General features: G+C 34.3%; 1 protein-coding gene across 1 annotated transcript; it reads left to right on the top strand.

Moving 5' to 3' along the window:
- Positions 1–2327: 2327 nt before the first annotated feature.
- On the top strand, positions 2328–12138 carry LOC148955631 (uncharacterized). Its single transcript, XM_089107818.1, has 4 exons — positions 2328–2333; positions 4006–4165; positions 9377–9605; positions 11760–12138. Exons 1-4 carry the CDS (start codon positions 2328–2330, stop codon positions 12136–12138), a joined length of 774 nt encoding a protein of 257 aa, XP_088963944.1.
- The last annotated feature ends 14480 nt before the right edge of the window (positions 12139–26618 follow it).

Below are 26618 nucleotides of genomic sequence, written 5' to 3'. Positions count from 1 at the left end.
ATGCTTAGTCTATAATTAATATTGGATTGCAGAATAGGGGTGTAAATAGACATTTCTTCCCTCTCTCAGGATCGGGGTGAGGGTGGTCCATCCCACATATGACAATGCTTTCACAAAATTGGACTGAAGGTGGCAAAAAATATAAAAAAGTGACACCACACTTTTTAATGCGCCTTATTCGTTAATACTGGAAAAAAAAGAAACAAAATAAGAAAATGCTTTATAAAGAAAAGTAGAGAACGATATCAAAATCTAATACATATAATAACTAAGTTAAATAATTAGTCAAACTTAAAACAAAGAAAAATAGTTGTTTATGTATAAAAAAAAACCTTAAAGAAAAAGAAATTATTGATGTGATCTCAAATAAAACACATATTATTCGAAATGCATGTCGTTCTCAATTAAACGCAAATGAGAATCTAGACTTTAGAGGATTTGAGAAGGCGGTAGCACCAATCAATTGTGATCGTTTCTGTTAGTCGTTTTAATTTTTGTTTGTTTTAGGTTTCATTAGTTCTATCCTATAATATATGTTCGTTTTAAGATCGACTTACTATGTGCTTTGTTTATATTCATTTTAGGTTTTAATTTAGGTAATAGCAAAGAAATTATTTCATACAATTTCCAGAGAGTTTTGAGCAGTATTTAATTCAATAGGTTTGTAACGAAAAAATAAAACTGTTTCAATGTCAATAATAAATTTCAGTAAATGTTTGTTCATATTCATGCGAAGTTTCGTTCATTCATGCATAGTAATTTCTCTTCATGTTAGGTTTGACTTATTACTTAATTTTTTCTCTGCCCGATTTAGATTTTAATATTGCTCATTGCTTTCCTTTGAAATACGTTTTTTTTTTTTAACTTCTGTTTTTAGCTACTGAAAAGAACCATAAAGCTTTAAAAAAAATTCGAGTATGCCATCCCTTTGTCCTGCAAGACCACAGGCTCAATTCAACGATCCCTTATGAAAAGAAAAAGCAGAAGAAAATAATAATTACACAAGCCTTCCAAAAACGCGTCTGGCACCTTTTTTTTCAGGAATAATTGGATTTTCGTATTTTATTGATGGGAACTTGCAACCTCCGCTTTAGATTTCTGAAACAAGTTGAATTTCATAGTCTAATCTTCGCCTAAATCACATCCTTTTTCTGAAATAAAGCGAGCTTTCTTATGCAAATAGATTTAGATATTTAAATTAATGTTTATGAATTTGTATATTTAGAATGTGCTTTAAATACGATTCTTTTGATCAACATATTGTTGTCAAATATCCTTTTTTAGAGGCCCAGTTAGTTTTAACACGGGTCGCTCTTTACCTATTTTACTAACAGGTACTTGAAGAAAAAATTTTAGATGTCCATACTGTTGTTCTGGGGAAAGATTCCTGGAGTCCTAAAATTCCCCAGAATGTCGAGCTTGTTTGTGTAAGTTTCATCCCGATCCAAACCCTTAACGGTTATGTAAAGACTCATTTCGATCGGCTCCATCCAAATTATTCCGTTATGGTGGCGCTTTTTGCAACTTTATCATTTCCCATATGTTTCAATCGGCGTGGTTTATTGGTCAAAAGTAAAATATAGGGCGGACCAAAGCCAACCAATGTAATTCATTCTTGTTTAGCAAGTAGGTTTGACAACTTCGGTCTACGGAAATTGTCTTTCCGACGGCTTTCTGATAAGATTTTGAAGTGAGATTGAAAAAAGAAAGAAATAACGGCTGAGCAGTTTTTGGCACCTGGTATTTTTTTTTCAGGTTTAGCTGCAAATCTGAAAGGATTGTTTTCCAGTCAAATTACCAGTTTTTTTCTTCAAGGATGTTTGCACAATATGGTTGAATCGGGTTCTCTAGTCATTTTTAGGGGGGATATAAAAACGTTACAAAATAAAACAATTTACATAATTTCCACTTAGTTTCCCATATACAAAAAAAAATAAAGAGAGAAAAGACGGATTTAAACTGAATTAAGCTTCTTCCACTGCTCTATTTAAATTTAACCCGTTTTTTCTGTCGTATGCTTGTTTTAAAGTCAATAATCTCTAGGTTGTTTTCCCCGTCGGTTAAGTTTGTAGATCATTGTTGACAAGCTTTTTGTCAGGTGATAGCTTTCTTATTACAAAACAAAACATTTGTTGTAAAATAAAAGATTTCATATATATCCGCACCAGACCGTCAGAGACAGAACCTTTCTTTAAAAAATCACAGTTCATATATAATCCAGTATGATCATTCTCTATCTCACCCATTATAAAAACCCGGACCGGGGTGCGAGTGCTCCGGAGAACGTTTTTTCAGATATAAACATAGGCGAAGTCAGATTAGCGGGAATGCCGGTTAGTCTGTCCTGTTTACGTCTGTTTACATCAAAGTGCATTTAAACACTCGGAAATAGACTAACCTGCATTCCCGCTAATGCAGAAATAAGCGGGAGGAGCTTTTTGTTCGCAACGAGAACGAAGACCAGAAATTATCTGCGATAAGCTTACTGGTATATTCTGTCTACTGTGTTAAAAAATATACAGATGTAGAAGTACAGACATCAAACAATGTGGTAAAGGGAGGTTGACCATAGGTACTTCAGAGGTATATATTTTTTTTTATTTCAAAACATTTTCGAAAAGGCAAAATCACCTTTGTACCGTAGAACCTGGTTTACTCCGTAATGAGCCAAACATAAACGATATTTAAATTTTATGCCACGAGTCCCATCAATGTCACGCTTGTCGACAAAAAAAAAATATGAATGCCCAAAGCCGTATCCAAGTGGGCGGAGTTGCCGGGTTTGGCCCCTCCCTCCCCGACATTTTGTGGTACTCGTAAAAACGTACCAAAAATGATATAAACTCATTTTTGAAGTTTTCTTTTACCCCCCCCCCCCCCCAAAAAAAAAGCCTCCCGCCCAAAAAAAACAATCGTGGATACGCCCTTGCAAATGATATGTGGTTGTTTTTGATTTTAACGTCGAACTCATATTTAAGAAGCAGAAACCTAAGATGGCAAGAAACTGGTTAGAAAAGATTGCAACACTTATTTGTTTCCAACTATTCGTGAAACTAACGAACAATTTACTCGTTTAGAAGAGTTTTATTCATAGCTCATATCATAGTTTTTGCACCAATTTTCACAAGATATATTCACAGATTCACAGTTTTCAGTAAAGGGGAAATGAACCTTTGATCTTTAGATAGTTTAGGAGACGATAGTCCTGCTTTTGTTAGCGGTAATATCTATCGTTTTATATTTGATTGCATTATTCATTTTAATTTATCTTTGTTATAGAATATGTCAATTTATCTATAGGAGTGTATGTTATCTTTATGTTTGGTATGATTCTTCATTTTAATTTCTGGTCGTTTCAGGTTCGAGTCATCATGTATTTTTTTTTATTTCTGCTCGTTTTGGTGTAACGCTTTAATTTTGTTTTGGAATAGTTTTTTCTTGGAAAGCTTTTTTGAATTAATTGATAACAAATTCAGGAAGTTTTAATTGCCGTAGACCAAAATTAGTCTGAAACTCAACGTAGACGTTGACCAAAAATGATGCTGTTCATATTCTAGTTAGCACTTTAACTTCTTCTGATCTATGTGAAACACTTAAAATACTGATTTCATTAGCTAGTTAAACATATTCTAAAGACGAATGTTGAGAAGTGCAAGTACGACTTGAACTCTCTAACCTTCCATAACATATACATTGCATACCCCTCTGGTTTTGGATAAGCAGTTTGTCAGACATTTAGTTACTCACTAGGTCTACGTTTAAGTTCTTTTACGTTTATTATTAGAGGGTCTGATTGTCTAAAAATAAGTCCGAGCATGTCTAAAGATTGACTAAAAGGACAGATGGGTATAAAGAGTTCTACGGCACTTCTTGTCTTGATCTCGGTGGGTTGGCAGTTTTCTGGTCGTTATATGAAGAGCTAGAATCCAAGACGGTTTGAATATATAATATGAGCGGTCAGTTATATCAAATGTATTGTACCGTTGTCATAAGCACTATTTTTAGAAAGATGAACGAAGTCGTATGGCAAGTTGGCTGGGTGTTCATGAGATATCCTCGCTTCAATTAGCACTGGAAGGTCTGGAAAATCTCTCGGCGACTTCACAAGAGGTTCAGGGGTCTCTTGATCTTGAGGACACTAACCAAGAAGAAGAGCATGAAATTGGTGAGTGCGTTGACGCCTTGAAAACTGAAAAACCTTGGTTATTTAGAGACTCATAGCTCTGTTATTATGCTATACCTTGAGAATATTAGCTTAAATTGAATCTGTTTTCTCTTTAATTTTTGATCATTTAATATGTATAATGACACCATTCCCTTAGTCGTAGATCGGTCCATTGGTAGGAGTTGAGTTACCAAACTTCTTACGACAACTACAAGCTCATAGGGGGTCATGAAATTCAAGGCGTTATATTTATGCTGTATTGAATGAGCTCTGAGTCTTACTAGTTCTCCGTGTTTTTTGAGCTTTGTGTAGCTAGGGTGTACATTAAGTCAGTAAAAAATGGCGGAGGAAACGACTGAGCACTTCATTGATTTTTTTTTTAGAACAGAGATATAAGCGACCTAACCAAGATGTGTGCACAGGGGGACAAAGGGGCTCAAGACTTCGAACAACAGAAAATAGGAGAATTATGCTAGAATTGACCGAAATTGAAGGGAAGACTGTAAAAAATGGAAACAGAGGTCACAGACCACTTCCCCTGGATTTGTCCTTAGCCTGAATCAAAGGGTGTTGACTTTTACTCAGAGTATGAAGTTTGATCAGTTCGAATTATTTGATCGAATATTAGAGTAAAGTCCATAAAAAACTTGTCGTTTTCCAGGGTGATAGTATTCACGATTTCAGATTTTCTGCAAAGTTTGAGCGGGTTGCCGTTTCTATATTCTTTAATAACCGACTTTGTTATATGAGTATCGTACAAGTATTTGCCTAATATTAGATTAACTGGGGTGCTGAAGTCTTCCGTGGGGGATTTGGTTGTCAATTTTGGCTCCAGGGGACACTAATTTGAGGGTTTAGTTCCAGGGATGCTATTCCATTTGTAACCTCTTTGTCAATTATTTTGGGGGGATTTTATGGGTGATTATTTGGGTTGTGATTAAATGGTATTCTCTTATTGTTCTCCTTAGACCTTGCTGCTAAAGAAGCCTTTACACGACGCCGTAGCCAAAAGATCGAAGGAAAACTATTATTAAGCTCTTGAACATGGGAATTTTGTTCCAGAATTGTGGAATTTCGTTTTACAGCTCATTAATTGATTTTTGTAAGTAAGGTCATCATTGTTAGGCTGTTCTTGCAAGTTATTTCATAGGTCGAAATCAGATTCCAATGAGAGCGAACGGAGATACAAGACTATCCTCAGATTTACTAGCATGGATAAACTCAAATAAAAATACAAGAGATTTATTGAAGACTTACATGAGGTAGACATGGATGCACTGCAATACAGGTACAGGTGCAGCACTTTGAACACGCGAGAGTCGGTAAGTCAGCACGGATAAAACATAACGAATTGATGAGAACGAGTCTAAATGTTGCCTGAGTCTAAGCTAACTTCTATCTCAACATAACTTGAGTCAAATCAACCACCTTTGTTACTTATGCTAGACTAACATCTTTCACTAACAGCTAATAATCAAGGACTGTCCGAAAACTGTCCATTTCTCTTGGTATACTCTTCCCAAAAATGCTTTGGGTCAATATTCACCTTTTGTTGAAGTCTTTACTCCTGCCTACGCGTTTCTTGAGTCTCCCCGGAGTTCTACGAATTCTATTATTCTTTGGATGTGGGTCTGGTATCACTTATAAAAGAATTTAACTACGACGAATTTATTTTCATCCAAATGGCGCTAAATAATTTGCAAACCTATTTGACAAAGTCTTATACTTAAAATAAGTACTTATTTGTTTACCAAAACGAACATTCTTTATTTTATGGTAAAGCAAATATACTTCATTGCAGTCCCCTGCAGTTTTATATCTCATTTTTACTAGGCCTCATTAATGCAGCCCCACGGCTGCAGTTTTTCCTACTGCAAACACCCGCTGTTCCTATAATTGGTGTTTGCCAATTGTTTCCTTTTATTGCTGCAACTTTCAAATTCTTTTATACTTTGACAGACGACAAACCACTTGTGACGTTGCGACCTTGCTTCAATTACGAAGCTCATTGTCACGTCGGTTATCTTTATGTTTGCTATGATCGTTAATTTTAATTTCTGTTCCTTTCGGTTTTCATTTATTTTTAACAATAATTTCTGGTCTTTTTTGAATTTTTGCTATAATAGGAGTTAATTTCTGCTGGTCCTGAGTTCAATATGGCTCTTTACTTTTCCTTGAAAAACTTCTTTTTATGCAAGTTTTATTTTAATAATAATAAAACATTGAAGCCTTATGGCCTTTGCTATAGCCAACGTGAATACATGCCTTTGATAAATGCTATAACTAAGACAAAGAAATTTCAGGTGCATCTAGGTAAAAAAGGACGATGGGCTATTTGCCCTCCGATCACTTTTGATTCCTAAAAAGGGCACTGTAACTTCCGATTTCCAATCGGGATGAGCCCCTTCCGAAGTTGATACGACCATCCCTTCCATATGAAGTTCCTCTGGGAAAGAAAATTGGAGCCTTATGGACTTGGGGTTGGTTGGGGGAGGCTAGTTGTCATTGGATCACTTTTGACTCTTAAAAAGGAAACTAGAACTTTCAATTTCTAATCATTTGAGTCCCCTCCGAAGTTTATGCGACTGCCTTGTCCGTAAAAACTTTATATGCCCCGGGGCATAAGATACAACCCTTCCCCCGAGGAGGGGGAATGTATGTTGACTCCGATGTTTTGTCATCTGATCGTTGGACTATTTTAAAAAATGGCTATCTCAAAATTTTGATCCGATGCATTTGGGCAAAACAGGGTGAGGGGAGGGGGATATGTGCCCACTGTTCACTTTTGATGAATGTTAAAAAGGTAAATAGAAATTTCAATTTCCAATCAAATGAGCCACCTCTGCTTTTTTTACAATCATCCCTTACATAAAACCTTATCTGCCCCTGGGGCATTACTTAAAACACTTCCCCGGGCTCTGGGGGTTGTTTTAACCTCGAATTTTTGTTTTTTGATCTTTAAATTATTTTGAAGAAAATGGCTTTCTCAAAATTTTGATCAGATGTATTTGGGGAAAAAGGGGCTTGGGCGGGGAGTTCTTTTTAGAGTTCTTTCTTGCAACATTACGGGCATCAAGACGATTTTGATCATCCTGGCTTATGACCTCCCAGGCTTTTCGCTTTTCAGTATTTTTTCGCAACTATTGGAGAATTCCGGACAGGACGCGGAGCACCCTTCGAGAAATGTGGTTTTGGATCACGTATATTAAATTCGATCACCTCTCGATGTCACTCTCGGCTTGACTATCACTCTCAGAGCTTTCAGACACCACTCTGTTAGCGACGGAAATGTCCATTTTTTCGCTAGCCGGTTCTTTAGCTATTTCGACTTCTCTTGTTTCTGCTGACCCGTTTCGAGGAGGCCCCTGTTTATTCACTTCACTGGAGCTGGTGGTTACTTTTTTAACACATTCCGAAGGAAAGTCATAAACAAACACTCTGCCGTCGATGTATAACTTATCTCCCCCTAAGCCTAGCTTGGTGGTGTTTCGACAAAGCGTACTCTAAGACCGGTTTAAGGTTTTTACGGGCTTCCCTTTGCCTGGCACTATAATCAGGGGCAGCCGACAACCCATTCTTCTTCAAAAGGGGATTAGACTTAAGAATTATCTCGCGAAATTCAACAGAGTTCATCTTTAGTAAGACTGGTCCTGCACGCATTCTGAACACGTCTTTGACGTCACAACGGTTCAAATTTAAATCCGGTATACACTTGTTAAGAACCATAGTAATTTCTTACTTCAGCGTATATATAGCAGGTTTAATAAGTTCGAAGTCATGCAAGTCGACGTTAAATCTTCACATTTCTTCATTACATGTGCAAGCATGACCGTTAGCTGCACATAAGTTCTTGCAGAGCGTCTTAGTTTATCCTTTCATTTCTTCACAAGTTGTCGCATTGTCAGATTATTTTTGGCTTAAAGAAGAAAACTGGCTTTCAACTGATGTAACTTTCACTAAAACTTCCGGCAAAGTCTTTTCAGTAGCCTAAATTAATCGTGGTATCAGATCTAGCTTGAAATTAATTTCCTGTATAAACTGAGCACTGGCTGTACCCTCAGGCATAGCCTCATTTAAAGCTATAGTCACTCCGTTTGAGTCATTCATTTTTCAAAAATTTCAGTCCTCTCACACACTGCTTACGTATTCCTGCTTCAGTGATCCAAATCACGATCAATAATCATATATAAATAACAGTCCAGAGTCATTATCACAAGAGTTTAAATTCTATTTCGTATTTCACTTGCAAGCAACGCTGAATGTAAACAGATTTTCATTCAGCGAAATGATTCATACTTATTTCCGAAATGTCACATTAAATACCAAATGCATAGTTAAGTATCTGGTTTCAAGGTTATCCGTATGAAAACATATATAAATAAAAATTCTCTATTACAGATTTAAATTTCAAGACATATACACACTGCTTACGTATTCCTGCTTCAGTAATCCAAATCACGATCAATAATCATATATAAATAACAGTCCAGAGATATTATCACAAGAGTCTAAATTCTATTTCGTATTTCACTTGCAAGCAACGCTCCCCGAGGCGATGTTCATCAGACGAGCGCTGAATGAAAACTGAATGAAACTATATGAACCTTGAATTATTTTTAACAAAATGGCTATCTCAAAATTGTTATCGGATGTATTTGCGGAGAAAAGAGAGGAGGGGGGAGGCTAGTCGCCCTCCGATCACTTTTGACTCTCAAAAGGGCACTAGAACTTTCCGATTCCCAATCGAATGAGCCCCTATGAAGTTTATATGACGACCCCTTCCATATGAAGTGCCTCTGGAAAAAAATAATAATAATAAAACATTGGAGCCGTATGGCCTTTACTATAGGCAACGCTATGGCGTGGCCTCTGATTAAATGGAGTATTACTTTAAAACAGCCTATTTCTTCATTTTAATCCTATATGAAAATGCAATATAAATAACATCTGACAAACCTGTCTTTTCACTTTTCAGTAAAAATAACACTAACATCTAAATGCCCACTGAAGGCGGATCCGCTAACGCGTTGAAGTTTCTATTGGCGTAATACACTAAAAAACTAATTTTTAATAAATACTAGCTGGAAAACGCTCATAATCTTTTGGGCACTTAGGTTGAAACGGAAATTCAAAGGGTATTCATCTGAAGGCTATTTTTGTTTTTATTAATATGTGCATTATTATGTTCTGAAAACGATCGACGTTTTCTAGATGGTTTAGAACGCACAATAGCTGACACTCAAGATATTGATGATTCCGTGGATGATTTTGTCTCTACTGTGGAGGGTCTCAAAAGAACAACTACAGCTTCGGGAAATTCATTCAGATTTACCTGGTCCGAAGAACTGGCTAATGAAGCTATTAGGAAGTTTGAACAGATTCTTGAGACTAAAAACTTGTCCAAAGCAGAGTATAAGAGTGCTGATGCTGAATTGAAAAGGTTTTACTTTTATCTGTCTCTGTATCAATATATATATATATATATATATATATATATATATATATATATATATATATATATATATATATATATATATATATATATATATATATATATATATATATATATATATATATATTATATATATATATATATATATATATATATATAAATATATATAAATATATATATATATATATATATATATATATATATATATATATATATATATATATATATATATATATATATATATATATATATATATATATATATATATATATATATATATATATATATATATATATATATATATATATATATATATATATATATATATATATATATATATATATATATATATATATATATAGTTTAAAGATACTACCTAGGAACTGCTATTTTTAGTCTATTGTGTGTGTTACTTTGTTCTATATTGCTGCTGCTTCACATTACTACTTGAGGTTTTGTATTACAGAGTGTGTAAGTGTGATCTTCTTCAAAATTAGTGGGCAAAATAGTGTTCGTTCACTAATCTTAAGCAAATGTACATAAAGAAATGCATTAGGTGGAGAATAGGAAGTCATTTTTATTGCTTTTTGCGTTACTTCTTATTATTTCTCCGCCGTCTCCGATGTTTTCTCCGCCGTCTTTTGAATACTATAGTTGTCAACGGTTCAAAGCTTTTAAAATGGTATGTCTCAAGAAGAATTTTTTTTCAAGAAAAAACAACAAAACAAAAAGAAATGGCGACAAGTTCCTTAAAGATAGTCTCAACGTATACTGTATTCTTAAAATAAAATTTATTCTCTATTCCCTGATATCCGATCAGTGTCCTAGTTTTCAACTGCAACATGTATAAAAGCTATTTTTTTTTTTTTTTTTTTTACTTTGCCCCAAAAAAATTTAACCCAACATTATATATGCTGCTATTTCCAAACTTGCAGCTTGTACAAGATGAGGCTACGGTCCTTGACCTCAAAATACGACACCAATTAATATTTTCATATGTATTTTATGGGTAAAATAATTTGATTCTTTGCCTATCACGCGCTTGACTGCCTCATAAAAACTACTAATAATTGCCAAGCTACGTCATAGTGTTGCGTAATTATTTATAGTCATTACGTACCATTTGCGAAAAGGATTATCAAGAGTTGTTTTCGGGAAGTTGTCAGCCCCTCGATGTTTTAAAGTGAAGTATCGCCTGAATGAATTTTCGAAGAACTTATCATAGCTTGCATAAGACTGAAAAAGCTGATTCAAAAAGCTAATTGAATCCAAGCAGAGAAAAAGGAATTTCGGACATTCACTGGTGAATGTCGGCATTCACCAACTTTGGACATTCACGGTATCACATATACATCAGTATTTACATAAGCAAATGGAGGATTGCCGTAAAATAGCTTTTTTTTTAATTTTAACCCTATAGGATAATGCTATATAAATAGCATCGGAAAATCCTGCCTTTTCACTTTTCAGTCAAAATAACACTAGCACCGTATTACACGCCCACTGAACGCGTATGTGCGAACGCGTCGTAGCTTCTTATAGTCACAGCGCAATAAAAAAAAAACAAAGTAATCTTTAATGCATGCTAGCTGGAACAGTTGACCGGAGCAGACTTGGACAAGTCTGCTCCGATCAACTGTCATGTTGTGCGTGACAAGTCTGCGCAAGTCATGTCATACTGGATTTGAGCCCCCTCTCTCCGGTAGATTCTTTGCTCGTTTCTCAAAGATTTTTTCAAATACTTTTTTTGGTATTTTCATGAAAAATACCTTTGTTTTTGGCGTTTTCATTGAAAAAGTCGAAAAACAACAAAATAGTCTCTCCAAGATTTGAAAAATATCTCCCCCTTCCCTCTGTATTTTCGTGAATTGGTGCCCCTGGGCTTCTCCTGAGCCTAGGGTTTAGTTCATCATGACAGTTACAAGCTGTTCCGGATGTTTTTTTGTTTTGCCAGACTAGTCGCTAGTGACAAAATATTAATCCAAGTGGGTATTGTATAAACCATATCAGTATCCTGTTTTAGCTGGGTTTAAGAAGGAGTTCGCAAATTCTGAGATATCTAGAAATGTTTGATAGTATTCCTGATTGGTAGTCAGGCTTTTTGTTTCTTTTGTAAGTTTTCAAATTTGTCTCTTTTTTTAGGCATAAAGAGTCTACCAGATTGATTTTGAAGATTTTGGAAGCTATTCCTCCAGTATCCCAAGACAGATTGAGATCTATCATTGATTCTGCTAGTGCAGCGTTTAATCTTTTACCACCGCAAGAAAGGTGGATTTTATACGGTAAATGGCGACAAGATATATTGGATGAACTTATGAAGAAACGAGACTCGCTTGAAAGAAGATACCAGAGGCTTCGCGAACAGATCAATGACCTTTCAGTTGAAGAAGATGCTTTGTATTGCGCAACTATGGATGTTGTGGCTGCTACTACTTCTGGATGTGCCAAACACAACAAATTAATTAGGCACCGTGCTCCTAAAATTGGTAATTTCCTGTTTACATATGTTAGGTTCCTTTAGCTTACGAAATAAATAAGTCCTAAATTTTAAGTCGGTCCTAAAGATAGTGAAATTTCCAAGACATAAATTCTTATCCACAGTTTGTCAGTTCAGATGCTTTCTTTTGAGCAATTAAGGCTAATTTTGCACATTGGTTCTTGCGTCGCATTACAACACATTGACTTAGTTATACAACTAATGTGTTTTTTTTTTTGTATTTAGACCTCCTGTAAGCGGATTTTTTGGTTGTATATATTTACCGAGCTTGTGAGTTGTGTATAGTATATTTTTTCCAAGTTGTATATAACGGTGTAACCGTCATAATAGGTCAGTTTAGTTGTTGTTAAAAAGGTATCACCATGCCAAAAAGACTTGGTTCAAAAGATTTTGCAGCCAGGGTAACCGGTACATTTCCGAAAGGCAAGGTTTTTGGTTTTATTGTTTAAAAGGGTTTCGCTAAAAGATGAATACATTTTCAAACAGTTCGTGTACCACGAACTGTAAATAAGGAGGGACCCGGCTCAATAGTAACCGAAACCCTAAAAAACGGAATTTTGACACCAGTAGATACATCAAAAGAATCGGATTTTTATGATGATTTCAAATATATAAATTTAGTCTTACCCATCAAATGATAAGAACTTGAAAAAATTTGCCTTATTTTCGAAAAAAGGGGGTAACACCCCTAAAAGTGATAGAATTGAATGAAAATTGCACCATCAGATTCAGCGTATCAGAAAACCCTACTGTAGAGGTTTCAAGCTCCTATCTGCAAAAATGTGGAATTTTGTATTTTTTGCCAGAAGAAAGATCACGGATGTCTGTTCATTTGTTTTGTTCTTTTTTTCTTTCTTTTTTCCCAAAGGTGATCGTATCGATCCAGTGGTCCTAGAATGTCCCGGGAGGGCTTATTCGAACGTAAATTAAAAGTTCTAGTGCCCTTTTTAGTGAACAAAATAATTGGAGGGTAACTAGGCCCCCTCCCACGCTCATCTTTTCCCCAAAGTCACCCGATCAAAATTTTGAGATAGCCATTTTGTTCAGCAGAGTTAAAAATCTAATAACTATGTCATTGAGGATGACTTACTCCCCCACAGTCCCCAGAGGGCTGCAAGATATGAACTTTGCTCATTGTTTACATATAGTATTGGTTATTCGGAATTATGCAGACGTTTTCAGGAGGGATTTTTTCTGGTGGGGGGGGGTTGGAGGAGGGGTTACATGGGAGGATCTTTCCATGGAGGATGTTTTCATGGGGGAAGGGACATTTCTATGAAGGGGGTACCAGATTTCCCGGCATTATTTAAAAAACGATCAGAAATTAATTAAAAAAAAAACAAGGTTTTTCAACTTAAAGTAAGGAGCAACATTAAAATTTAAACCGAACAGAAATTATTACGTATATGTGGGGATTTGCCCCCTAGTCAATACCTCTCTCTTTACGCTAAAGTTTTCTTTAGTACTTTAAAAAGAGCTATCTATTCTAATTAAACTACCTTTGTTATTCAGGGGTCACTCTTAAAGAATTGAGACAAAATTCGAACTTTAGCGTAGGGAGCGAGGTATTGACTAGGGGGCGAACCCCCTCTTACATGTTATAATTTCTGTTTCTTTTAAGTTTTAATGTTGCTCCTTAATTTCAGTTGAAAAAACTGTTTTTTTTAATTATTTAATATGTATTAGAGTCTGAGCGCGAACACCTGTTCCTGCTCATGCAGTATTTTTTGTTTTTTTTGTTTTCATTTTTTTATGTGCGTAAAAAACGGAATAAGTAATACTTTTTTTAACCAGTTGAAAAGTCTAGCTGTGTCCTCCTTCGAGAAATGTACAAGACAACCGAGATGTGTAATTCCTTCTGATGAGACGGAAATCAGGTTCACGCATCCTAAAGGGAGTGGGGTTTTGAAGACGGCAAAATATTCAAAACTGAGAGTAATTCGTTGAATATTAAGATTTCTTGCAACCAAATTTCTTTTCTTGTAATTTCTAAATATAGGAAAAAGAGTTTGAGTGGATAGAGACTAATTTAAGAGTATAGTTTAACATGTTGTACAGTGTTCTGTCCTCTGCCAAAGCCCAGTATCTACACTAAAAGTCAGTTTTTAGCTAGGGATGGGCTTCCACTAATCTTGACACGGCAAGTCCAGTTGAGCAAGTCAATATTTTGCATCCGCAACAGTTTCTGAGATACGACCTAGTATTTAAAGTGGTACAAGTTTCACAAAGCCAAAACCTAGTACGGAGATTCTAGAATTACAGCGCCTAGTCTCCCTGCAGCAGAAAAAGGAGTAGGAAAGACAGGAAGAAAAGAGATTTATTCTAAACAAACAAACAATTTAACATAAGTTTAACGGCCACCCCAATAAGTAAAAACTTGTCCAAGGGGGTGGAAAAAATACACTAACATAACAAAAAATAAAAAAAAACGAAAAAAAATAATAACCTACCTATATCACAGTCCCCAAACAGCACCAAAAACCTTTAACCTTAACATTTTCATTAAATTTGCAATCATATTCATAATCATCACCCCCAAGAGCCATAAAAATTTACCATTATCATTATTAAAAAAAAAAAAAAAAAAAAAAAAAAAAAAAAAAACCTAAAATTCATACTTGCTAAAAAGCATCCCTTTAATTACTATCTTAAACGAAGAAATATCACCTATATTTTTTATATTTTGATCAAGATGGTTCCAACTTCTGATCCCCCAGTGAAGCAAAGAAAACATCGATCGGGCCGAAACTACCTGTGGAATATTAATCTCTGCAGATGACCTAGTATCATAATCATGGACAGAAGATCTCAGGTTAGCCAAGCTATCAAAACACGGGAGGTTTATACTCCTCTGAATCCTAAAAATGAATAGAACTGTATACAACTCCCGTAATCCGGAAGCAGTATCTTTACACGTTCATACACGTTTCGTACCGAATCCCGGGGTTGTAGGCCATCTAACAGCCGAACAGCGTTGTTTTGTAGAACTCGTATTGGCCAAGCAATAGAAGGAAATGTTCCAAGCCAAACGCTACTACAAAACAATATATATGGATGGATAAGGGAATAATAAAGAAGGCGCATAACAAAAGGAGGAAAAAAATGCTTAAGTTTTCTCATTATACCCAGGTTACGAGACACGGTTTTAAAAACATAATGTACATGGCGCTTGAATGATAAAACATCATCAATATAAATCCCCAGGTACTTATAAGAACGCAACCGCTTTAAAGCTCCATACTGTGTTGCAATATCTTGAAACCATGGATAAAAATCTGGTGAACGGGAAAAAATAACAAAATTAGTCTTACCCAGATTAATCTTTAATCTATTTACGCTCAACCAGGAATATAACCTTTCAATAACATCTTTCATCGATGTCTGAAGTAATTCTTCTGTCTTCGCGGTACTAACAGCAACTGTGTCATCAGCAAATAATGACACCGTCTCATTCCCGGGATTTTTGGCCATATCACTAACATTAAAACAACAACTTGGGATACAATTAGGCATATCATTAATATACAACAAAAAAAGAATCGGACCAAGAACTGACCCCTGCGGGACACCACTAGTCACTGGGCGGGCGCCTGATTGTATACAAGTCATCTCTACAAACTGGTACCCGTTACTAAGGAAACTCCGTATAAAGTCAAGAGCTTTACCTCAGATCCCATAGACCTCGCATTTTTCCAGGAGTAGGCCATGGTCAACTATATCAAAAGCTTTCTGTAGGTCTAGAAACACTGCACCAACCTTAAATCTTTCATCTAAAGCTTTTTTAATTATACTTTTAAAAAATAACAATGCATCCTCTGTCTTCATATATTTTCTTAAACCGAACTGATTATTATTCAAAAATTTAAACTTCTCTAAAAAATAGGTCAACCGATTACTAAAACATTTTTCAATAAGACGAGAAATAACTGGCAAGACTGATATTGGGTGATAATTACCCAAATCATTTCTATCATCACCTTTATAAACCGGTGTCACTCTTGCATTTTTTAAACAATCTGGAAACCCTCCTTGACGGAAGCAATCATTAATCAGTGATGTCAAAACACCAGATATACAAGGGAAAATGCATTTTAGAATTTTTAGGCTAACTAGGTCACTACCGGACGAACTATTTTTCATACTATAGATAATATCCCTTAAATCATCTAATATAATCATCTTTAGATGTAGCGATACATTTGCAGGAGATGGTAGAGTAGATCCAAAGGGTGGGTCATCTGGAGACGAGGAAATCATCTCGGCTATTTGTAGGCCTACCGAACAAAAATGATTTAAAAACTCATTACAATACCAGTACCATCTGCAATTATGACCTCATTAACAGTCACTTCAGTTGGTAGATTATTAGACCGCTGACCTATAACATTACGGATTATTTGACAAGTTTTCAACGGGTTACCTTTAACATCCTTGAACTTCATACTAAAATATTTTTGTTTTGCCTCACGGAGGAGACTATTCAAACAATTACGAAAAGCACGGTATCGCTCTTTATTCTCATCCGTCGGTCTTAAAGCTTGTGACTTAAACAGTCTATCTCTTACATTTAGTTTTTGAAGAAGGTCATGCGTTATCCATGGCTTCCTCCCTTTATGTTTTCGACCTTTCGAATTCTTCACTGCTCCCACTTTCTTAACCATTTCTAAAAGCTTACTATAAAAGAGTGAAAATTTAGTATTTAGGCTACATCACTCTCATTTCCAAAAAGAGATACCCAATCAATATGAACTATATTATTTTTTAGTTTCAATAGGGCACTACGATCAAAAACTACAACTCTTTTACTCCGTTCAGGAGTTTCTCGCTTAGAGATAAATACCTCAAAATCTGCAAAACACCAAAGCTGTCAGATTCCACATTTACAAGAACTCTTGGTGATCTAAAAGGTGAATTGGAAAAAATATTATCCAAAAGTTTTGCAGACGCCCTAGAAACTCTAGTTGGGATGTTAATCGTTGGGAACAGCCCATAAGACATACACAAATTTTAATAACTGAGAAGTCACAAAAGACTCCATATCCAGCATGTTAATATTAAAGTTACCTAGAACAAAACAAGGGTTATTACTAATTTGTACTTTTGCCAGCTGTTCATGAAGATTCTCAAAAAATTCTTGAATAGAACCAGAAGGAGGCCTATATACAATTACTAAATATGTATCAACATTATTCAATTTAGCTTGTAATACTAGTGTTTCACACACCATTTCCTTATATTCACTTAGATCATCTCGGACTCTAACATGGAGATCTTCACGAACATAAGCCGCAAGACCCCCGTGTTTACGTAACTCCCGGTTCCGAATAAACAAAGTATATCCAGGTATATCTAAAAGAGAGGAATTGTGGTCCTTCAACCAGGTCTCCGTCAAAGCAAACACATGGAAAAGATTAAGTTTACCTAGATTCGCTAAAAAATCAAATGTCGTATCCATGGCTTCCTCAATATCAATATCAAAACCCTAACAATTCAAATGAAAAATCCCAAAATCTTCCGATCCACCATGCCGATACTCAACATCAGGAAAATCATAACTAAAAACAAATTTAGAATCCTCAGGGGGGTTAAAAGCTGGAACCACAAAGTCCAAATTTTTATTAATACATTCATTAAAATAATTATAAAAATTAACCTTCTTATTTTCCAAATCCATTATAATACAAGCCCCCAGGGGTAGAACAAGATCTCTAACCACTATCTATTAAAGATCAAAATGGCCTGTGGTGACGAATAGGGCATGTACCAATCACAATTAAAGATACTCTCTCAATACTCACAACAGAAAATGAAACAAAAGAAAAAATGAAAAGATAAAACACCAAAAGAAATAAGGTATGAATTCTAAATAAAGGCAAGCGAAGAAAACAATCATTATTAATCACCAAAGAGCACAATATAATCACACAGAGGGCATCCAATCTAAACTCTAACAGCCAATTAAATTACTTAACCTTACATCACAAACTATAAAAACAAATATAATTTTCCTTGATTAACTACAAACAAGCAAAACATTCACTTCTGCTTTCCGAATCGACCTCTTTGACTACGCCCTCCATAATCATGGCTAATAACCGGTCTAGCAAGTTCAGTAATTACATCATTCTGAAAATACTTAGCGATCGATCCATCAGGGCGTTTAAATTGAACACAAGGTGGGAAAGATTTAGAAACCCATGCATCAAAACCTGCATCTCGCAACTGGGCTCGCTTATTAAATAAAATTTTTCTATCCCGACGTAACTCAGGGGTAGCATCATCACTAAGAAACGATTCCTTGAATGGGCCAATATTCTTATTCTTTAGTTTTTTTGCACTGCGTAATAGACCAATTTTGTTTCCTTGTCACTTAGTTCAACTTTGAAAAATTTGGCATCCTTCTTGCACTGAATAACTTTGAATGGTGGTACTGTAGACTGTTCTAAACCCACTTTAACAATATCCTGGAACAAAGCAACAGCAACATTTTCACTTTCGCAACCTGCATTCCAAAAAATTATGTTTTTACCCCTCTGTTCAATTTCCAGTTTAATAAGCCTATCCGACATTTCCAAAACTGCATTTCCCTGGGCCTTAGCCTCATCAAAAAGAACTGATAATTGTGATTTCAAGGATGAGTTCTCATTTGTTAGAACTTCAATTCTACTATCATGAATAGCAACTTGAGAACAGTGGTCACACTCGGTCACCTCTAATTTGGAAACACCATCGTCTAGTGTTTTTAACTTATCGTTCACCATGTCTAGTTTTCTACCATTTTCTTGGACAGCTTCAAGTACTTTATTAAAATTCTGTGATAAAGTTTCCACGGTAATTTGGGTGATAGAACTTCCGGTACTAGTAGATGTAGAATTCAACGGGTTTTCTGAGTCCTCAGCGGGACGATTACGTTTGCGATTACGACCCATACCAATTAAAGTAAAGAGACTTCGCCCACTTCAAATAGATAAATTATTTGTTTACCCACTCTAATCTTAACGTACTGTTGGCTTTGGCCGTTAATTACTGGCACGGCTAAAAATGTAACCAGGACAGGTAGGCCTCAATAATGGCTATATATCAAACTTGGGTGATAGAAACGGCAACAGGGGAATATGGGCTTCGAAAATCCGTGAAGTAATCCAAATCTGCCACTGAACACTGATAACAAGCACCCTCGTGTGAACTATGCTGTTACTCGGGCAAGAGCATAATGATAATTCAAAACATTAGACGAGACTTACTCGCAAGGAGGGAGTTTGACTACCCCCCGAAAATCCAAAAAACGGGCTGTTTATAATCCTTTATATTCCAAGTTTTATAATCCAAACGTTGCACAATTATAATCCTTTTTCACTCAAATGTAATAACTATAGCTATTTACTGCATATATTGATCTTCACAGTACCACAGTAAATTAGATTGCAAAAATTACTAATCTGATGGTGCTCGTAAAACGTTCCAATTTCATTATGAAATAAATGTTCTTTTACTTCACTGAGATTAGATCGCGAAACTTACTAATTTGATTATGTTCGAAAAAATATCTGTTTTTAGATAGGTGTGATCGCTTTGAACTCTGAATCAATACTCGATACTTCGAATACTCGAATCAATACTTTAGTCTAGAGTTTTAGTTTAGAGTTTTAGTTTAGTTATAGTTTCGAGTTGTAGTTTAGAGTTATAGTTTAGAGTTTTTTAAAGTTTTGTTTAGAGTTTTAGTTTAGAGTTTTAGTTTAGAGTTATAGTTTATAGTTTTAGTTTAGAGTTTTAGTTTAGAAGTTTTGTTTAGAGTTTTAGATTAGAGTTTTAGTTTAGAGTTTAATATTAGATTTTTAGTTTAGATTTTTAGTTTGGAATATTATTTTAGGATTTAGTTAAGAGTTTTATTTTAGAGTTTTAGTTTAGAGTTATATTTTAAAGTTTTAGTTTTGAGTTTTAGTTTAGAGTTTTAATTTAGTTTTAGCTTAGAGTTTTAGTTTAGAGATTTAGTTGAAAGTTTTAGTTTAAAGTGTAAGTTTAGAGTTTTAGTTAAAAGTTTAATTTTAGAGTTTTAGAGCAATTTAGAGTTTTTTAGAGTAATTTTAGAGTTTTTTCAATTTTAGAGTTTTAGAATTTTAGTTTAGTTTTAGTTTAAAGTATTTTAATTGGTGACTGAGTATCAATAAATTAATCAAAAAGTACTTTTGTATAGAACAAACTCAGCTACTTGGTAAATACCAAGTCTTTTAATTGGTAACTGAGTATCAAAATTAATAAAAAAAGTAATTTTGCATAGAAAAAAATCAACTACTTGGTATTTTAAAGTCTTTTAATAATACTGATTGAAAGCATACAGTAAACTAGATAGTTTCGATAACCAGCCATAGAGTACTACGGAATCAGCTGCATAAAAGGAGATCAGTAAGTTTCACATTTAATAGTATAGATGGCCAGAACATAATTTTAACTTTACTGAAAACAATATAAATGTTTTTTCTTTCGTAACTTTAATAAATCAAATAATATTAACATTTTGATTACTAAATATCAGTATATGTATAATAAACTAACAATGTACATTCATTTGTATATTTTTCAGTAAAAAACAAATTATGTTCTGGCCTTGGGAAAGCACAGGAATTTTGAGCCCAACTTATGTTAATTTCTGCGCTTTTGTAGTTTGACTTGGTTATTTATTGCAAATTCTATTCGTTTTGGGTTTCATTTATTTATTGATGCTGATTTGGGGTAGTTTCATGCTTGGCAGACAATTTTATTTGAGATATGCTAATTTTTGGTTTAATGTAGTTATTTATTCTTCTTTGAAAAACTTGTTTTTTGGAAATTTTTTTTAAATTAATTTCTGTTCGTTTTATATTGACATAGTCTTTTCAGGGGAAAAGAAAATAATGCTATAAATATTTTCGTTTTTTTCAAGACTGCATAGTTTGGCCTGCTATTTGTATGCTGTTTTAAGATGATTTGGTTAAGTTTTAAGAGCAGACATAGCCCCTAAAATGTGAACATAATATCCTCAGTCGTATTGGGATACTGCTGAATTGTCTTGTTGGGAGTTATCATTAAAACAGTGCATTTTGATTTAATCTTAAGGCAACATTTAGTTTTTAAACATAATGGGCCAATGGGAGGTTGGGCTTGGGAGGGGGATTAGTTGCCCTCCAATAACTTTAGACTATTAGAAAGGGCATCAGCCCTTTCTATTTTCAATCAAATGAGCCCTTTTGAAGCTCCTAAGACAACTCCTTCGACATGAAGTGCCCTGGTCTAAACAACAGCAACAACAAAAAATAATACATTATACCCACATCGATCTTTTCTATAAAAATATCAAGCCTTCCAATCACTTTCGACTATTAAAAAGAGCACTAGGCCTTTCGATTTCCAATCGAATGAGCCCTTTCTGAGTTTCTACGACAATGCTTTCTATAAACGCCTTATATTACCCCAGGGCATAAATTAGAACCCTTACCCTAAGGGCTACTCGGGTGGTTGTCATCCTCTAAGACCTAATCTCCAGAACTTTCAACTACGTTAAACAAAAAGGCTGGCTATCTCAAAATTTTGATTGGATGTGTTTGGGGAAATAGTGGGCGTGAGAGGGGCTTTAGTCGCTCTCCAATCACTTTCAACAATAAAAAAATGCACTAGCCGTTTCAATTTCCAATCAAACGAGCCCTTTTGAAGTTTCTAAGACAACGCTTTCAATAAAAACCTTATATGCCCACAGGGCATAACTTACAACCCTTGCCCAGAGGGCTGGGGGAGGGGAGGAGTTGTCATCCTCAAAGACCTAATTCCCAGATCTTTCTACTACGTTGAACAAAATGGCTATCTGAAAATTTTGATTGGATGTGTTTGGGGGAATGGTGGGCGTGAGAGGGGGATTTACCCTCCAATCACTTTCCAATCTACTATTAAAAAGAGCGCAAGCCCTCTCAATTTCTAATTGAATGAGCACCTTTTGAAGTTTTTACGACAACTATATCTATAAAAACATTATATGCCCCCAGGGCATAACTTGAAACCTTTGCCCTTGGGGCTCTGAGGGGTTTGCCATCCTTAACTACACAATTTTCAGAACTATCAACTACTTTGAACAAAATGGCTATCTTTTAACTTTTATTGAAAGTTTTTGGAGAAATAGTGAGCGTTAGAGGGGGGTTAATTACTCTCCACACACTTTCGACTATTAAAAAGGGCGATTTAAATTTCCAATCAAATGAGCCCTTTTTGAAATTTCTACAGCAACTTTCTATATAAACCTTATATGCTCCCAGGGCATAACTTACAATCCTTGCACTGAAGGCTCTGGGGGGGGGGGGATAACATCCTAAAAGACCTAATTTCCAGAAGTTTCAACTACGTTGAAAAAATGGATATATAAAAATTTTGATTGGATGTGTTTGTGAAAATGGTGGGCGTTAGAGGGGCGTTAGTTGCTCTCCAGTCAATTCCAACTACGAGTGATTGAATAAAAACCTTATACCCCCCCGGGCATAACTTACAATCCCTGCCCTGAGGGCTGTGGGGGGAGTGGTTGTCATCCTTAAAGAACTAACTTCCAAAACTTTCAACTACGTTGAACAAATTGGCTATCTGAAAATTTTGATTGGATGTGTTTAGGGGAATGGTGGGCCTGATAGGGGGATTTACCCTCCAATCAATTTTGACTATTAAAAAGAGCTCTAACCCTCTCAATTTTCAATTGAATAAGCCCCTTTTGAGGTTTTTACGACAACTATATCTATAAAAACCTTATATGCCCCAGGGCATAACTTACAACCTTTACCCTGGGGGCTGTGGGGGATTTGTCATCCTTAAATACATAATTTCCAGAACTTTCAACTACGTTGAACAAAATAGCTATATCAAATTTCGATAGGATGTGTTTGGGGAAATGGTGGGCGTGGAAGGGGTGTTAGTTGCCTTCTAATCACTTTCGACTATTAAAAAGAGCACTAGCCATTTCAATTTTCAATTGAATGAGCCCTTTTTGAAGTATCTACGGCAACGCTTTCTAGAAAAACCTTAAATGCTCCCAGGGCATAACTTACAACCCTTGCCCTGAGGACTCTAGGGGAGTTGTCATCCTCAGAGACCTAATTTCCAGAACTTAAAACTATGTTGAATAAAATGGCTATCTCAAAATTTTGATTGGATGTGTTTGGAAAAAGGTGGGCGAGAGAGGGTGTTAGTTCCCCTTAAATCACTTTTGCCTATTAAAAAGGGCACTAGCCACTCCAATGTCTCCAATCGAATGAGCCCTTTTCTAAGTTTCTACGTTAAATCCTTCGAATTCAAGTGCCCTGGTCTAAGACCAAGAAAAAAAATACACTGTGGCAACACCGTTCTTTACTTAGGCAGCGCTATTTCGCTGCCTATGATTTTGACACTCAGTCACCAATTAAAAGACTTGGAATTTACCAAGTAGTTGAGTTTGTTCTATGCAAAAGGTTTTTTTTATTAATTTTTGAATCTCAGTCACCAATTAAAATACTTGGAGTTTACCAAGTAGCTGAGCTTGTTCTATGTCAAAGTGCCTTTTTATTAATTTTTGATACTCAGTCACCAATTCATAGACTTGAAATTTACCATGTAGCTGAGTTTGCTCTATTCTAAAGTGTTTTTTATTAATTTTTTATTCTCAGTCACCAACTAAAAGGCATAGAATTTATCAAGTAGCTGAGTTTTTTGCTTTTTTGATTAATTTTCTATGCTCAGTCACCAATTAAAAGACTTAAATTTGCCAAGTAGCTGAGTTTTTTCTCTGTAAATGTGTTTTCTTGTTAATTTTTGATACTCAGCCACCAATTAAATGATTTGGAATTTACCTAATAGCTGAATTTGTTCTATGGAAGTGCTTTTTTATATATTTTTTTTTTATTCAGTCATCAAATGAAAGACTTTGAATTTACCTATTAGCTGAGTTTCTTCTATTCAAAAGTGATTTTTATTATTTTTTATACTCATTCACCAATTAAAAGAATTTACCAAGTTGGAATTTACCAAGTAGCTGAGTTTATTCAAGGCAATAGTGCTTTTTATTATTTTTATATTAGGTCACCAATTAATAGACTTGGTATTTACCAAGTAACTGTGTTTGTTCTGTGCAAAAGTCTTTTTTTCTATTAATTTTTAATACTCAGTCACCAATTAAAATACTTGAAATTTACATAACTCTAAACTTAAACTCTAAACTAAAAAAACTAAACTAAAACTCTAAATTAAAACTCCAAAACTTAAACTTTCTTAGTAAGCGTGTGCGCCCGCTTACCGAGCCCGAAAGAACCTAACTCAAAATCAGTCAACATAATGTTGCATAAGGTAAAAATCAGTTGTGGTGCCATCAATAACTGTAGTGAAAAAGGGTGGTAGAACTGGAACTGGAACTGTAAAATAAAAAAACGGTGTCATCTATGAATTCAAATTAATAGATAACTGTAGGGACTTGAGCACTTTATTTGATCTCGTGAAAAAAAAATTGTCCTATGGCACCCTTCCAAAAATTATTCACTTCAAAGAACCATTTGCTAATAACCTGTCATGTTTATGCTGAAATCATTTCAAATTGTCTATGTCAGCCTCACTTTATAGCATACAATTTCAAATATTTCCTTAAAACAAGCCAATTGCAAGAGAAATCCTTGATTTAACAGCCTGTTGTTCAATGGTCTCCTTCCAAAAATATTCACTTATCCGAACCATTTGCTATTAACCTGTCAAATATACGCAAAAATCATTTCATTTTTTATAAGTAGTATTTGTTATTTTGTAAATAACTTTGGGATTGTTCATAATGAATTTTTGTTTTGTAAGAAGTATTTTTTGTAATAAGTATTTATGATTTTTTACTATTCATTTTTGTTTTGTAAGAAGAATTTTGTTTTTTGTAAGAAGATTTTGTGATCTTTTAGGATGTATTTTTGTTTTTTAAGAATTATTTGTTTTGTTTTGCAAGAAGTCTTTTAAGTTTTGTAACAAGTATGTTGTATTTTGTAAGAACAGTTTGTGATTGCTTAGGATGTATTTACGTTTTGTAAGAATTAATTTTCGTTTTCTAAGAAGTATTCTGTATTTTGTAAGAAAAATTTGTCCTCTCTTAGGCTGCAGTTTTGTTTTGTAAGAATTATTTTGTTTTGTTTTGTAAGAAGTGTTTTTTGTTTTGTAACAAGTATATTCTATTTTGTAAGAACAGTTTGTAATTGTTTTTCGTTTGTAAGAATTATTTTTGCTTCGTAAGAAGTATTTTGTGTTTTGTAATGAGAATTTGTTGTTTCTTAGGGTGTATTTTTGTTTTGTAAGAAGTATTTTATACTTTGTGAGATCAATCTCTGATTTCTTAAGATGTATTTTTGTTTTGTAAGAATTGTTTTTTTGTTTCTTAATAAGTATTTGTATTTTGTATGAAGAATTTGTGATTGTCTAGAATGTATTTTTGTTTTGTAAGATTTATTTTGTTTTGTTTTGTAAGAAGTATTTTTTGTTTTATAGCAAGTATTGTGTAAGAACAAATTGGCATTGTTTAGAATGTATTTTTGTTTTGTAAGAATTATTGTTTGTTTTCATCTCTTAGGATGCATTTTTGTTTTGTAAAAGGTATTTTTTGTTTTTGTAACAAGTATTTTGTATTTTGTAAGAACAGTTTGTGATTGTTTAGGATATATTTTCGTTTATTAAAAATTATTTTTGTTTCGTAAGATGTATTTCGTATTTTGTAATAAGTACTTATGATTTCCCAGGATGTATTTTTGTTTTGTAAGAATTATTTTTTGTTTTGTACTAATTATTTTGTACTTTGTAAGAACTATCTCAGATTTTTAGGATGTATTTTTGTTTTGTAATAATAATCTTTTTGTTTTGTAATAAGCCTTTTGTATTTTGTAAGAAGAATTTTTTATTGTCTATGGATTATTTTTGTTTTTTAAGAATTATTTTTGCTTGGTAAGAATTTTTCTTTTGTAAGAAGTATTTTGTATTTTTTTAGAACAATCTTTGATTTCTAAGGATGTATATCGTTATTTCTTTTTGTTTTGTAATAAGAATTTGTGATTTCTTAGGCTGTATTTTTTTGTTTTGTAAGAATTATGATTTCCTTTTTATGTAGTATATTTTTGTATTTGGCAACAAATATTTTTTATTTTGCCAGAGCAATCTCTGATTTCTTAGGATGCGTTTTTGTTTTGTAAGAAATATTTTTTTTTTGTAGTAAGTAGGGGAAATTGGTCCGTACTGGGCATAGGTACATAGTGAGCTATTCACCTTAACTGCTGCCATCTATTCAGGTGGAAACAAGTTGCCTGATCCATGTGATGTTGCTCACAATTCGGTTTACTTCATTATCCTGTTTTGAAGATAATTTACAACCTTGGTTTTTTGCTAGCTATCTTTAAAGTTTTTGCTACGCCCTAGAAAAATATTTTGTGCCCAAAATTTTTTATTTATCTATATTTCAATTGATCATAGAAATGTTTTTATTGGCTTGTTAGAATCCTTGATGATCA

This window comes from Artemia sp. Qi Xiang Cuo, chromosome 2 (genome assembly GCF_049724085.1).
Source record: "Artemia sp. Qi Xiang Cuo chromosome 2, ASM4972408v1, whole genome shotgun sequence".
NCBI lineage: Eukaryota > Metazoa > Arthropoda > Branchiopoda > Anostraca > Artemiidae > Artemia > Artemia sp. Qi Xiang Cuo.
The sequence above is the reverse complement of the archived record's forward strand: the minus strand, read 5'-3'. Positions and strand labels throughout refer to the sequence as shown.